At 38.2% G+C, this 14,752-nt stretch overlaps 1 protein-coding gene across 4 annotated transcripts in view; it reads left to right on the forward strand.

The window, feature by feature from the left end:
- Window positions 1-1,264: 1,264 nt before the first annotated feature.
- LOC134958618 (inter-alpha-trypsin inhibitor heavy chain H3-like) overlaps window positions 1,265-14,752 on the forward strand; it is a 134,587-nt gene continuing 121,099 nt past the window's right edge. For 2 of the 4 annotated variants that reach the window (XM_063941329.1, XM_063941330.1), the window contains exons 1-5: window positions 1,265-1,361; window positions 1,585-1,775; window positions 3,551-3,708; window positions 6,378-6,482; window positions 12,256-12,418. In XM_063941329.1, the coding sequence (XP_063797399.1) occupies window positions 1,698-1,775; window positions 3,551-3,708; window positions 6,378-6,482; window positions 12,256-12,418 (504 nt within the window). In that variant the 5' untranslated portion in view covers window positions 1,265-1,361; window positions 1,585-1,697. The remainder of the gene's footprint in view (window positions 1,362-1,584; window positions 1,776-3,550; window positions 3,709-6,377; window positions 6,483-12,255; window positions 12,419-14,752) is intronic. The other 2 variants (XM_063941331.1, XM_063941332.1) reach the window with 1 other exon arrangement.

Here is a 14,752-nt window from a genome sequence, read left to right on the forward strand (position 1 = left end):
ACTGCTAACATACCAATATTTGCTGCCAACAATTAGAGACTTTTGCTGCTTTTATGGCAGAAGGATGTTTACTACGCATCTATAAAGCCTCCACATTACTGCAACAACCAACACTCTGGATGTGAATTGGTATTTTTAACAGCTCTTTATCACTTGTTATCTTGCTGGACTCTTAAGTGTGCCTTACCTTATATGGATAAAGGGCCTAATTCAATAAGGATTGCAAATTCTGCTAATTAGCAGAATTTGCAATCCTTTTTTTAGCATGCTGTGGGCCGCCCATCGCAGGGGAAGGTCACCCAACATGCTGACCGCTGCCTCCGCCCCTTAAAACAGCAGATATTGCGATTGCATCGCAATTTCTGCTTGTTAGCAGAAATTAAGGATGCATCCTGCTGGCGCTGCTTAGCTGCACCTGCAGGAGGCCCGCCGCCATGTTTCTGACATCACGCAGCAGCCGTGATCACGCCTCTGCCACGCCCCATTCGTGCCACACTGCCCCTCCCCATTTGCCGGGCTCCACAACGCTCCGTCTCCGCCCTGTAAATGGAGCGTTGACACCCCTCCACCCCACGACCACATCTGCCTGATCGACGGGCAGAGGCATTCGCATTTTCTGCATACCCCCCGCAGAAAATGTGGTCACATGTGCAGGACGGGCGCTACGCATGCACCTGCATCTTTTTTTGTAATTTTTTACGGTTGGATCGCACACTGTAATCCAACCTGAATTAGCCCCAAAGTCTGGACTCTCTTATGAAAGAAATATAGCGCTCCTTTAATTGCCGCTGCGACTGAGTTTTTTTTTATTGCTGTTAATGAGGAGATTTTAAGATATCGAGGGCCTGAGTATAAGTGATATTGAAGTTGTGAAGTCATTTTTACACCGGCTGTGTTATATAGATGTATACTGTATGTATGTTTTTTTATGTGATAAAATAATGAAAAAGTGTATTCATTTACACTACTTGCCAGCGCTTTTTTACTTTTTTTTTTCTTAGCTATTGGGCGGGATGCCGACTGAACTTGGACTTTTTTTTTAAAGGGGCAATCATGTAGAAGGCAAAACCATGCCTGGTAAGTGATTGCCCCTTTAAAACAACATCCAAGTTCGGCCGGTATCCCGCATGGTCGCCGAACGCAGGGTGTCATTACATCCAGCCCATAGTGTTAATTATTAATACTGTATTACAGTACATATACTATCCAGTATGTGAGAAGACCAATGGGCACATATATGTCCAGGGACAGTGCTAGGTTCTTTTGCCACTCCTGAAGACATTCTGGACTTCCTTCAATGCTCCTCAGAACAGGCGATTGTGAAATGGTGCCTGACCGCATACGGAAAATAGAAAACAGAGGTGAGCTGCCCGGCGGCCACATTTAACTGAAAAACATTTGTGGACGGTTCTGCACATAGCAGATGAACCCTGGGTGGAATCAAAGGTTAAAGTGCTATTTACAAGTTTTGCTCGAGTCCATTAAATTCCACCCAATATAGTTTGGGAAAAGCAGATTTGGAAGACACGTGACGTGTGAGCTTCAGAGAAAACAAATATCTGACGTTTCTGTTTGTCTCTGCAGATGCTGCAACTGGAGAAAGTTACCCATTAATCTGAAAGCAGATATTTTAACTGTTTGTTAATCGCCATTGTCTGCATGTTTCTGCCTCAACCACAGAACTTTCATATTAAACAATGGAGAACGGTAGCAAGTGGTGGTTTCTCATTGCAGTGATTATATATCTGTCTTTTCCTTCAAGCTATGGAAATAAGGTACTGTACATTGTTTTATTTCATGAGTATAGTTTTATGTAAAAAAAATAAAAATGTTTAGTATTATTGCACTTAGAATCAGAGCCATAACTAGACATTTTGGTGCCCTTTGCGAGAAAGAGCATTGGTGCCCCCCATGAAATTGCAAATGAAAATGTATTTCAAATCCAATGATACCTGGATGACAAAAACTATCAATATTTATAAGTGGACTAAACCTAGAAACCTAAATTTTGCAAAGAGGGCTCCTTAAACATTCAAAATAAAAACAAAAAATTCCATTTATAAAAAAAATAATCAATTTTCAGATAAAATCTGAGTTATTATTTATGCATTTGCAAAATAACAAAATTATTGTGGTATATTTTGTATATATGCGATGCAGCAAATTAAATATATAATTAATATATGAGGCATGTGTGCATACTTCTGAAACTGGAGTTAAGTCATTAATGATTAACCTTTTATATATACATATAAATATATATATATATAATAATTATCACCTGTCCACAATAATTCCAGTATATAAATGCACCTTTGCTCTTCCTGTAAACAAGCCCGAGCAACCTAAAATAAAAATGATATTCTATTTATTTACACATATATATGCCAGCTCAAACTACTGTATCAAATAGATAAAACAATTCTAATTAAACACAAGTTTCCAATGGCCAGTTGACAACCTATACCTATTCAATTAGGTCCTGCATCCATGTGTGTAATGCTGATATTTCATAGCAGCTCCTGCGTTAAATGCAGCCTCAGGTTTTTCACGTACAGGGAAACTTCTAGATTCCAGATTTTTATGCGTAATCTATGGGAAATGCAGAAAAATGTAATAGCTCTGGGGTTGTGAAACCCATTGCTTTTCGCCATGCGTAAAACCTTGCACTTAATTGAATATGCCTCATAAGCTTCACATGAAAAAATAAACACATTTGCCCCCACACGAAAAAAAATAAAACACATTTTCCTCCACAGGAAAAAAATAAACACATTATCCTCCACAGGACAAAAATAAAACACATTGTCCCCCACAGGAAAATAAAATAAAACACATTGTTCCCCACAGGCAAAAAACTAAACACATAGGCTTCACATGAAAAGGGTTAGGGGTTAGGGTCAGGTTGTGGGTTAGGGTCAGGGTTAGGCACTTGGTAGAGGGTTAGAGTTAGGCTGCAGAAGTGGACAGTTTAGGGTTAAAATAACAAAAAAAGTTGTGTCAGCCTTTTCTGTTTAGATCATTTACATGACAACTTCAAATTCACACCCGACTGATGCAATATATTAAAAGTCACAGTTTATTAAATTTCTTTCTAATTAGCACTACAGACATAAAAAATAAAAATATGAAGCATAAAAAATGATAGAAATAATTTCAAATTAAGATACAAAAAATTAAAAATGTTTACATATATAGTAAAGCAGCCTAATAACATATACAATGCAGCAACACCTAAACAATATAATGTGCACATTTAGCTGGTATGGATATTTCTATACCAAAAATATTCAATATTTTGCCTAAGTGGTAACATACAGTAGGTATAAATTCCCAGCTGACAGATCCACTGTCTTATATGTATGTTTTCTTACCCTTGTTGCAAATAATGTCTTTGCCTAATTACACCTATGGACCTGCCTAAAGTATAATCTCTCTAACCAAAATGTACATCTGTTTATTTACCATTGAGAATGATCATCACCTATTGCTAACTCAGCAGCAGAGTAACATACTATAGCAGAAAGATCTAACGCATTTCTCCCCCTAGAGAATGGACATCCACAGCATGCACATCCAGAGCAAAGTAACTTCCCGATTTGCCCGAACCTTAATAACTACCATGATGAGAAACTTTCTCAACTCTTCTCAAGAGGCAATCTTCGATGTGGAGCTGCCAAAGACAGCGTTTATCACCAATTTCAGCATGTGAGTGTTAATAAAAACACAATACAAATAATAAGATAAATATTATATTATTTGACCATTAAACACAGTTAACTTTTAAAGTAAAATAAATAAATAAAAATGCAATCTTACATAGTGCAATGTAAAGACAAAGTAGACATATCTGCAACAATTCAAATTAATGCAAAGTCTTGGGGTGGATTTACTAAAGCTTCTAAAATAGACAAATAGCCCATAGCAACCAATCAGGTTTTCACTACCGTTTCTCTACTGCATTCTAGAAAATGATAGATACTGATTGGTTGCTATGGGCAACACAACCAGTTGTCTGTTTTAGAAATGTCTGTGTTGGATTGTGTTCTCTTAAAAACGAGTTGGTTCAATTGTTTATTGCTAATACATGACTAATTTGTAAAACATTTTTAAACAGAAATAACTGCCGTGTGTTTGTGCCGCTGCTCGGTTGCTTAGCCAGGCTCTGGCCTATGTTGGTGAGGTGGTCCAGATTGACTGGAAATGAGTGGAAATGAATGTTATTGAGGCTAATAATACTGTAGGAACAAAAACAGGCCAAAATTCTGTAATTGTAGCTGTTTATTTATTTTTCTAAAAAAAAAAAAAAAACAGATCCGAAACCAAAACCCGCAAGGATGGTTTTGGCAAAACCAATCCAGCTCCAAAATACAAAGGAGATACAGATCCAAAACCAAAACACAATACTCAAGATTTCGCCTTGCGCACACCCATAATATATATATATATAAAAAGAAGAGAATATTGCGCCACTTGTGTACAACAATAGTGAATAGAATAAAATAAAATAATTGAAGGTATGAATATACCTGAAATTCAATGACACTCCCTAGAAGCTTATGCAGGGCGTCAGCTGTCCCCCAGAAAACAGGGATGGTAGTTCCCTGTAGCAAACTTAATAACACACAGGAGGGGGGGGGGGGGGGGGGTATAGCGACCAGTGGTGTCTAAGAGAGATGCAGTAAAAATAGTTGGATAAAAATATCTAATATAATATTTGTGCCAAGAGAATAATCAGAAAGGGTTGAACTATATAAAAAAATGTATTAAGTACAATTTTAAAACATAGAAATTGAATTTAGATAAATTTGAGCAGAAAAAACTTTTTAAAAAATTGGGATAAAAACAATATACACAATACAATATAATAATACCAGTTAAAAGATAAAAAGATTTTGCTTAACTTGGTATGAGGTCACTGGCAGTGACCTCATACCAAGTTAAGCAAAATCTTTTTATCTTTTAACTGGTATTATATTGTATTGTGTATATTGTTTTTATCCCAATTTTTAAAAAAGTTTTTTCTGCTCAAATTTATCTTAATTCAATTTCTATGTTTTAATATTGTACTTAATAAAAAAAATTATATAGTTCAACCCTTTCTGATTATTCTCTTAGCACAAATATTATATTAGATATTTTTATCCAACTATTTTTACTGCATCTCTCTTAGACACCACTGGTCGCTATATATATATATATGTATATGTATATGTATATGTATATGTCTGTCTGTCAGGTGGTGGTGTGGGTAAGTCCAGCTGTCCTTGAGTGGACAACATTTCGTAATTTAGAGGTGCCAAAATGAAATTATATCTTGAACCCCCGACTTTAAAAAGTTGCGGCACTCCTGAAAAGTTCCGACCCTTTTGTTAAATGATTAATAACGGGATTGGACCCTTTCTATCACTTTTATACAACATCTCAAATTTTGCAACTATCTGAATACTTCCTCAATATAAAGAGATTTTCATCCAAACAGGCATATGTACTGCTTTACATATATTTGGCGCATGACAAGTGTTTTATATTTAGATGATTTTTATACTGAATATTACACAATCATTTCAGCATATACTGTTTTATGTATTTAGTTTTTACATTTTTATGGCAACACCTTGTATTTATTAATAATGTGCTATTTTTACATATGAACATGAGTGATGTTGATAGCACAGTTATTTTTTGGGAGAATTTGCACAGTCTTCATTTTGTCCGCTCCTATCCTGCACTGAGGGTGTACAGCTTTTCAATTGTATTAGCCTTTTAGCGCCTTCACGCCTTTCAGCTTATGTCTATATGATGATCTCGTAAGCAATTGATCAGTTTTTGCAGTCATGGGTTGTGATTATTTAACCACTTGTATTACTTTAGTTTTGTGACTCATCCCTATACTAGTTTAGCAACTTTGTCGGCATGACCTCATGAGCGGTGTCCACCTACCTCTCTACCCAGTTTCATTTTTATTGATGTCTTTGTTGCCTAATGAAAAATGCAGAAGTATATGCTGTTAGTATTTAAATAAATTTCAATAAAATGAAAAGTAACCTAACATTTATTGGAAATTCTAAACCTTCTTTGGTTATGTGGTTTAGCTGTGAGTTGCCCTTAGAAGTTTGTGCAATGGTTTTACCTTGTTTTTATAGTTCGTTTTTTCCTTTTTATTATCATCATCATCATCATCATCATCATCATCATCATCATCATCATCATCACTATTAGTAGTAGTAGCAGTACTATAATTAATTAAATTGTTAATATTATCCCACTCATCCAGTGTCTAACTCTTACCTTCATAAGCCAGTGTCATTGTCAGCATCGAGTCATCTTTCTCAATAATATTACTCTGCTAATGAGGAAACTTATTCTGTATTAAGGACTGTGGACAATGTAACAACGGTTGGGACGGTTACACGTAAGGAAGAAGCAAAGAGACAGTATGATAAAGCTGTTTCCAAAGGGCAGAGTGCTGGTCTGGTCCAGTAAGTATCATCCCTGTTATCTGTTATATTTGTATATTATATGTGAGCTCCTGTCACGTCTCCTTCTCTCTATCTTTATCACGTCTCACTCCCAACATTTATAAAGGCAAAAGTGGGACAAAATATTCCCCGACCTTAACACACCCATGCCACTTTCTACCTAATCATATCCACTTTTTGAGAACCACTAAAGCCTTGCTACTGGACTGAGCGCTAAATATAAAATAATAAATAATAATAATAATAATAATAATAATAAAATAAAAATAAAAACAGGTTTACAGAAAAAAGTTTAACCAATGAAACAGGAAAGAATGCAGTAAAGGTAAGAATTAGAACAAGGATGGGGAAGGGTGGGGATAAGGGTAGAGAAGTGGAGAGCAAGAGATAAGGGTAGAGATGTGAAAAGCCAGAGAATTAAAAACTATGTGTGACGTGACCACAATGACTATAGCCTTTTTAGGATAGGTCGTGGGTCCCGTTACCAGTATGGTCCGGTGCTTTGGAGGCGCTGTCCCTAATTTACCCTAGCTCGGCTGGGACAGCTTCTTTCTTCTGCTGGGCTGTGTCTTGCAAGGGAGTGGTAATGCTGAGCAGCAGCGAGTATTAATGACATCAGCCATCAGATGCTGGAAGTGCTGTGGCATCTATGTCCTGTGGCCTTGTTTTTCTGCCCTTGTGTGGCCCCATCTTCTGCAACCAACGCATTTCAAATCAATAGATTCTTTCCCAAGGATAGTGCTTGCTTGTCCTGAAGGTGTTTTTTATACTGTAAAACTTTATTGAAAATACAGGAAGTACCCGGAACAGGAAGTCCATTGTTTTACGTTCCATGGGCTTTCAATGGGGATTAAAAGTTTGTTCATAAAAATGATTTAAAACATTTGTTCTCATATTGCTTTTCACGTAAAGAGGGAAAAAGTCAAGGGGTGAAAATATAAAAGCAATATTAAAAAGAAAATGCTAAATAATAAATCAAAACTAAAAATAAACAAACCTAAAAAATAAAATAAAAAATAAAATATTAAAAATGAACATAAAAAAAAATATTGTTAAATAAATAATGAATAAAAAATGATGGTAGTGTGTGTTGTGAATTTGGTGTTGATGCAGTGTGTGTTTCTTACAGAAACACATTGAGTTCAGGGCTGTTTCTAGCCAATTTGGCTCCCAGTGCGAGATTTAAAAATGCGCCCCCCCATAACATAAAAAAATGTCCCCCCCCACACACCTAGATTTAAAAAAAACTTGCACCCGGCAAGGGGGCGTGGCCTCATCTAAATGGGTGTGGCCTCATTTAAATGGACATGGCCTCATCTGAAAAGACTACCTCACAATCCAGTTTTTGACCCTGCTCCAACAGATCACGACCACCACAGGAAAAAAAACATTCTACATATTAAGCCCCACACAGTAATGCCCCCTGCACCATATTATGCCACACACCGCAATGCCCTTGATACATTAAATCCCCACACTACGGCAGGCAAGAGTCCCCATTTCACACATTACGGCAGGTGTCCCCATTTTACACATTGAGAGAGAGAGAGAATACTTACAGAGGCGATTACCGCTCTTCGGCCCTCCTCACCAGTCGCTCCTCGCGCCGGCCTTTCCCTCTTCCTAACTTGGATCCCCCTCTGTACTCCGCTCGGGGGGGGGAGTTTCGCGGAATGACGGGGTTGCGTCGTGACGTAACAACGCAACCGCGTCATTCCGTGAAACTCCGCCCCCCGAGCGGGTTACTCGGGGAGAAATAGGAGGGGGAAGCAGGGAGCCACAGTTAGTGCCGCGGCGGGCGCCCAGTGCGGTAGCACTGCTCGCCTGCCCCAAGAAACGGCCCTGATTGAGTTCAATATCAATATCAATATTTAAGCCTTTTGGTGCCAATGTTTTTAATTTGATGATCCTTTCAGTCTCTCTTCTTTATAGGGAAGTTGTTAGGTTGCCCCCTCTTCAGTGGGTATGATTTTTTGTATTCCCTTGAAACTTAGGCCATGTGTATCTCTGTTACATTTTTCCAGAAAATGTGCAGAAAGGCTTTGTGTTTTAAGCCTTTTTTTAATATTGTAAAGGTGTTCTGCAATTCTTGGTTTTATTCTTTGTTTGGTCTGGCCTATGTACAATGGGCCACAGGGGCATTCTAACAAATAGATAGCACCCCCTCCCGTATTGCATGATAAATGGTCTTTGATTTTGAATGCCTCTTTTGTCACATTTGAATGGAATTCGATATTTGATTTGGTTCCTGCTTTATTCTTTTTACAACCTGGACAATCTGTGCAGAAATGTAATTATTTTGTTTAATTGTGTGTTCCTCTAATGCAGCGGTAGGGAACCTTTTTCTACCAATGGCCATTTGGATATTTATAAAATCCTTCGGGGGCCATACAAAAATTATCAACTTAAAAATTAGCCTGCCCCCAGTAGATATGCCCCCATTAGATATGACCCCTAGTAGCGCCGCTTACACACACACATTAAAAGAAAGAAAAAACACAATACTCACCAGCCCCGCTCCTGCTTCTGGACCCTTGGCCTCTGCCTGGCTGCTCGCTCCTCAGAACTATGGGAGAGATGTCATGACATCTCTCCCATAGCACCGTACAGGCACTCACGCACACTGCCAGAGCCGGAGCTCAGGAGTGAGCTCCTACCTCTGGCTGCTGCTGAGGGGTAGAAGCCGGGCGCCCACTAGTAACAAAATCTCAGCAGGCGCCCGGCATCTCCCTTGGTTAGATGAGCCTGGGAGGGCCAGATCAAGTGGCTTTGTGAGCCTTATACGGCCCACGGGCCTGAGGTTCCCCACTGCTCTAATGGGAGAAAACTCTTGGTGTTTCTGCTTTAGGTTTTTTGCTCTTTTGGAAATTACTTTTGGTTTTTCTGATAGACTGCTTTTTAGGATGTTATTGAGCATCAAACTGTGCCAGTGGGTGTTGAGGATGTTCTCCATCTCAATGTGGTTGCTTTCATACTGGATTATGAATAATACAGGACGTTCCTTTGATTGTTCTCTCCCTTTTTATATGTTATTATCTGTACTTTTCTTTTCATGGTTTTTACTTTTTCCAGTTGTTGGATGAGTATTGGGATTTTGAATCCTTTATTAATTTATTCTTCATCTCACTGCTTTGTTGGTCACAGACTTTGTTCCTCCTCAAATTTCAGAATTGTCCCCCAGGGATATTTTTGATCCAGTTTTTGACGTGGTTACTGTTTGAAGCCAGCAAATTGTTCCCATTTACTTTTTTAAAATGGGTTCTTGACTCCATCTTGTCGTTTTTAATGCAGATCTCAAGGTCCAGGAAGATTATTTATCTTCTACTGTATGTTGTTGTGAATTCCAGGTTGAGTGAATTTTTGTTCATGTGTGAAATTAATTGTTCCAGTTCCATCTCATTTTCATCCCAAATTAAGAATATGTCACCGTATATAGCGGTGCCATTCATAGATCTTCTCGGAGTAGGTGTTCATGTTCCATTTGTTTGAGGCCTCCCACCAAACCATGAACAGATTGGTGTAGCTTCGTGCAAAAACAGTTATGGCATAGGATGTAGTCGATGCTGTCCATTAAAAAGTTTATTTGTACATTGGAAATGTTTGTCTGAGTTGAAAGGTAGCACCTGGTTGCTTTACATCCTGCCGTTTGACTGATTACTGTGTAAAGTGACTTAATGTCCCTGGTACATACAATGTATGTATCTTGCCATGTTATGGTGTTGAGGATTGGTAATATATTCATGGTATCCTTGAGGTAGCTTCGCTGTTCACCTACCAAGTGTGACAGAAAGCAATCATTGTATTTTGAAAGGTTTGCTGTAATGGAGTTCATTCCGAACACAATAGGTCTTCTGGGCGGATTTAATGCATCTTTATGGACCTTTTGGCAGATGGTAAAATGTAGGAATCTCGGGTTATTTTGGGTGGATGAATTCATACTCTTTCTTTGTAATGATGCCTATTTTTAGGCCTTCCTCCTCAGTTCATTGTTGTTGGAGTTACTATGTTGGGTCATTATTCAGTTTTTTATAAGTAGTAATTTTATGGCTTCTTGTTTATATTTTTTTGTATCTTGAATGACCACTCCCCCTCCTTTATCTGTCAGCTTGATGGTTATAGATGTATCTCTTTTATGTTGCTTAGGGTTATTATCTCTTCTTTGGTGATGTTGAAGTTGGTCTTTGTTCTTTCTGGAAGATTCTCAATGTCTTTTTCTAGCTAGGGTAAATTAGGTACAGCGCCTCTAAAGCAACTGGCCCCACAACCATAGCCAGTTTAAGGTGGGGATGCAGGGCATACTGTACCCTGGGCCCCCCTTTGTCAGCCCTCCCCCACTGACATCACTAGCTTTCCCTCTTAAGCAGCAGCAGAACCAGCAGCCAGAATGTGAGCAGGGCAGTATGCAGTAAAGGCAGAGACACAGGAGTATCATGTTTCATGAGCTACCGACAGAGCTTTCTGACCAGAGGAGGGTGGAGAGAGCTGTAAGTGACACAGTGATCTCACCTTCTCCTCCTCCCACCTGGGTGTCTGAGTCTTGTGTAAACTGTTATGCAGCTAAACCATTTAGGTCTAGAGATAGAGACACATACAGAGAATCTTCCTGAGTCCTGTCCCAGTGTGTAAGTAGTCCAGAGGCTGCTGCTATTTTTTCATGTGACAAGATAATTTATTTTATTTTTCTATGTGTATTTTAAGGTTAAGTTGTCTTTGTTACATTACAAGAAAAGTTTATAAAATAGTTGACTTTCAATTAGGTGGAGCTATAAACAGTACACAGCCATTATGCAACTATTAGTTTAAAGCAAATATACACCACTGGTTTTAATTTAATATTCACAATCCATACATCCCAATATGACCAATCCCAGGAGGATCAATATGCTCTCTACCTGGACTTCCTTCTTAGTTTATGATTGCAATTACCTGTGTTGAAACACCTTTCTTATCAATTAAATAGTTCAACACAAGTGACGCCAATCATATATTAAGTGGGAAGTCCAGGTAGAGAGCATTTTGTCCCTCCTGGAATGGGACATGTTGGGAGGTAAGCCCAATCTAACATACAACGCTTACCTTCCACCGAGGCCCCCCCGTCTTAAGTGCCCCAGGCACCCCCAAGCCTTAATCCGGCCCTGCCCACAACCTGTCCTAAAAAGGCTATAATCATTGTGGTCACATGACTCATTGTTTTTAATTCTCTGGCCTCTCACATCTCTACCCTTATCTCTTGCTCTCTAATTCCCTACCTTTATTATCCCCACCCTTCCCTATCCTTATTCTAATTTTTTCCTTTGCTGCATTGTTTCCTGTTTTATTTTGTTAAACCCCTTTTTTGTATTTATTTTATTTTAAACTTTTTTTTACTTTATTATTTTATGTTTTGCGCTCAGTCCACAGTCGCAAGGCTGGAGATGCTTCTAAATTTAATACAAATTACTGAGCGCAGAAGGTTATCTTTTTTTCATCCATACCCACTTTTTGACAACGCTCTGTACACTTTAGTGCAAGTGTTGCTTCATTCAAGGTCTGCGGGACAGGTAATAGGGACATGGGGGATGGGGCGGGTGCTGTTTATAGAGGCACAAACAAGATAAAGTGCAGGATCAAATAACCCAAATCCCAAGAGGGTCGCCAGTGGAAATATATGATATGTCTAGCTCCAAGTGCCAGAATTGTATGTAACAGGGATTTACTTATTACCGTCTGTACAGTGTGGAAATAATAATAATAATAATAATAATAATAATAATACTTTGGAATATACATACAGATCTACAGGAAGGAAAATGGAACATTTTAAAGTCTCTGTGAATGTCGGGGCTCTGGCGACCGCCACATTTAAACTGACCTACGAAGAATTATTGAAGCGTCACCTTGGAAACTATGAATTACTCCTGAAAGTTAGACCAAAAGAGCTTGTTGAAAACTTTCAAGTGAGTGCGCTGGATACATAATTCACCTGCAACTTGTGGGGCAGAATGTATCAACGTATGTTACATGCTCTAGTCATCTTCCTAATTAGTGACACACAGAAAACTGAGATCTCTGCAAAATCCCATCCAAGCCAGAATCGAGATATTGTTCTGGCGATTATGGCCTCTGATTTGCTGGATGTAATAGCCATTGATTTACAGGCTGAGGACCGGATTTAGAGATGGACGCAGATCTGCTTCTATCTTCCCACATGCTGTGGGCCGCTCAGCACAGGGCAAGGCCACCCCGCGAGTGTAGCTCCGCCTCCTGATGCATCCACGCAGTGTTGGACTGAGGCATGAAGGGCCCACCGGGGAAATACAGTGGTTGGGGCCCGTTCATAGGAGCGTGGCCAACCAACATAGAAGATTGGCTAACCATTGTAGAGTGCATGGTCTGGGCCCCTTAATAAATATTTATAGTAAAGACTGCTAGTCCATGCATGCTAATGTACCAGATTAATAACAACAATGCACTGTAGTGAATACACCATAGTCTTGTGCAGTATAAGGTAACATATGTATAATGTATAATGCACTGTAGAGAATACACCATAGTCCTGTGCAGTATAAGGTAACATATGTATAATGTATAATGCACTGTAGAGGATACACCATAGTCCTGTGCAGTATAACGTAACATATGTATAATGTAAAATGCACTGTAGAGATTACACCATAGTCCTGTGCAGTATAAGGTAACATATGTATAATGTATAATGCACTGTAGAGGATACACCATAGTCCTGTTCAGTATAAGGTAACATATGTATAATGTATAATGCACTGTAGAGGATACACCATAGTCCTGTGCAGTATAAGGTAACATATGTATAATGTATAATGCACTGTAGAGAATACACCATAGTCCTGTGCAGTATAAGGTAACATATGTATATTGTATAATGCACTGTAGAGGATATACCATAGTCCTGTGCAGTATAAGGTAACATATGTATAATGTATAATGCACTGTAGAGGATACACCATAGTCCTGTGCAGTATAATGTAACATATATATAATGTATAATGCACTGTAGTGACTACACCATAATCCTGTGCAGTATAAGGTAACATATGTATAATGTATAATGCACTGTAGAGGATACAACATAGTCCTGTGCAGTATAAGGTAACATATGTATAATGTATAATGCACTGTAGAGGATACACCATAGTCCTGTGCAGTAAAAGGTAACATATGTATAATGTATAATGCACTGTAGAGAATACACCATAGTCCTGTGCAGTATAAGGTAACATATGTATAATGTATAATGCACTGTAGAGGATACACCATAGTCATGTGCAGTATAAGGTAACATATGTATAATGTATAATGCACTGTAGAGAATACACCATAGTCCTGTGCAGTATAATGTAACATATATATAATGTATAATACACTGTAGAGGATACACCAAAGTCCTGTGCAGTATAATGTAACATTTATATAATGTATAATGCACTGTAGTGACTACACCATAGTCCTGTGCAGTATAAGGTAACATATGTATAATGTATAATGCACTGTAGAGATTACACCATAGTCCTGTGCAGTATAATGTAACATATGTATAATGTATAATGCACTGTAGAGAATACACCATAGTCCTGTGCAGTATAATATAACATATGTATAATGTATAATGCACTGTAGAGAATACACCATAGTCCTGTGCAGTATAAGGTAACATATGTATAATGTATAATGCACTGTAGAGGATACACCATAGTCCTGTGCAGTATAATGTGACATATGTATAATGTATAATGCACTGTAGAAAATACACCATAGTCCTGTGCAGTATAAGGTAACATATATATAATGTAAAATGCAGTGTAGAGAATACACCATAGTCCTGTGCAGTATAAGGTAACATATGTATAATGTATAATGCACTGTAGTGAATACACCATAGTCCTGTGCAGTATAAGGTAACATATGTATAATGTATAATGCACTGTAGAGGATACACCATAGTCCTGTGCAGTATAATGTGACATATGTATAATGTATAATGCACTGTAGAAAATACACCATAGTCCTGTGCAGTATAAGGTAACATATATATAATGTAAAATGCAGTGTAGAGAATACACCATAGTCCTGTGCAGTATAAGGTAACATATGTATAATGTATAATGCACTGTAGTGAATACACCATAGTCCTGTGCAGTATAAGGTAACATATGTATAATGTATAATGCACTGTAGAGGATACACCATAGTCCTGTGCAGTATAATGTGACATATGTATAATGTATAATGCACTGTAGAAAATACACCATAGT

This window comes from Pseudophryne corroboree, chromosome 9 (genome assembly GCF_028390025.1).
Source record: "Pseudophryne corroboree isolate aPseCor3 chromosome 9, aPseCor3.hap2, whole genome shotgun sequence".
Taxonomy (NCBI): Eukaryota; Metazoa; Chordata; class Amphibia; order Anura; family Myobatrachidae; genus Pseudophryne; species Pseudophryne corroboree.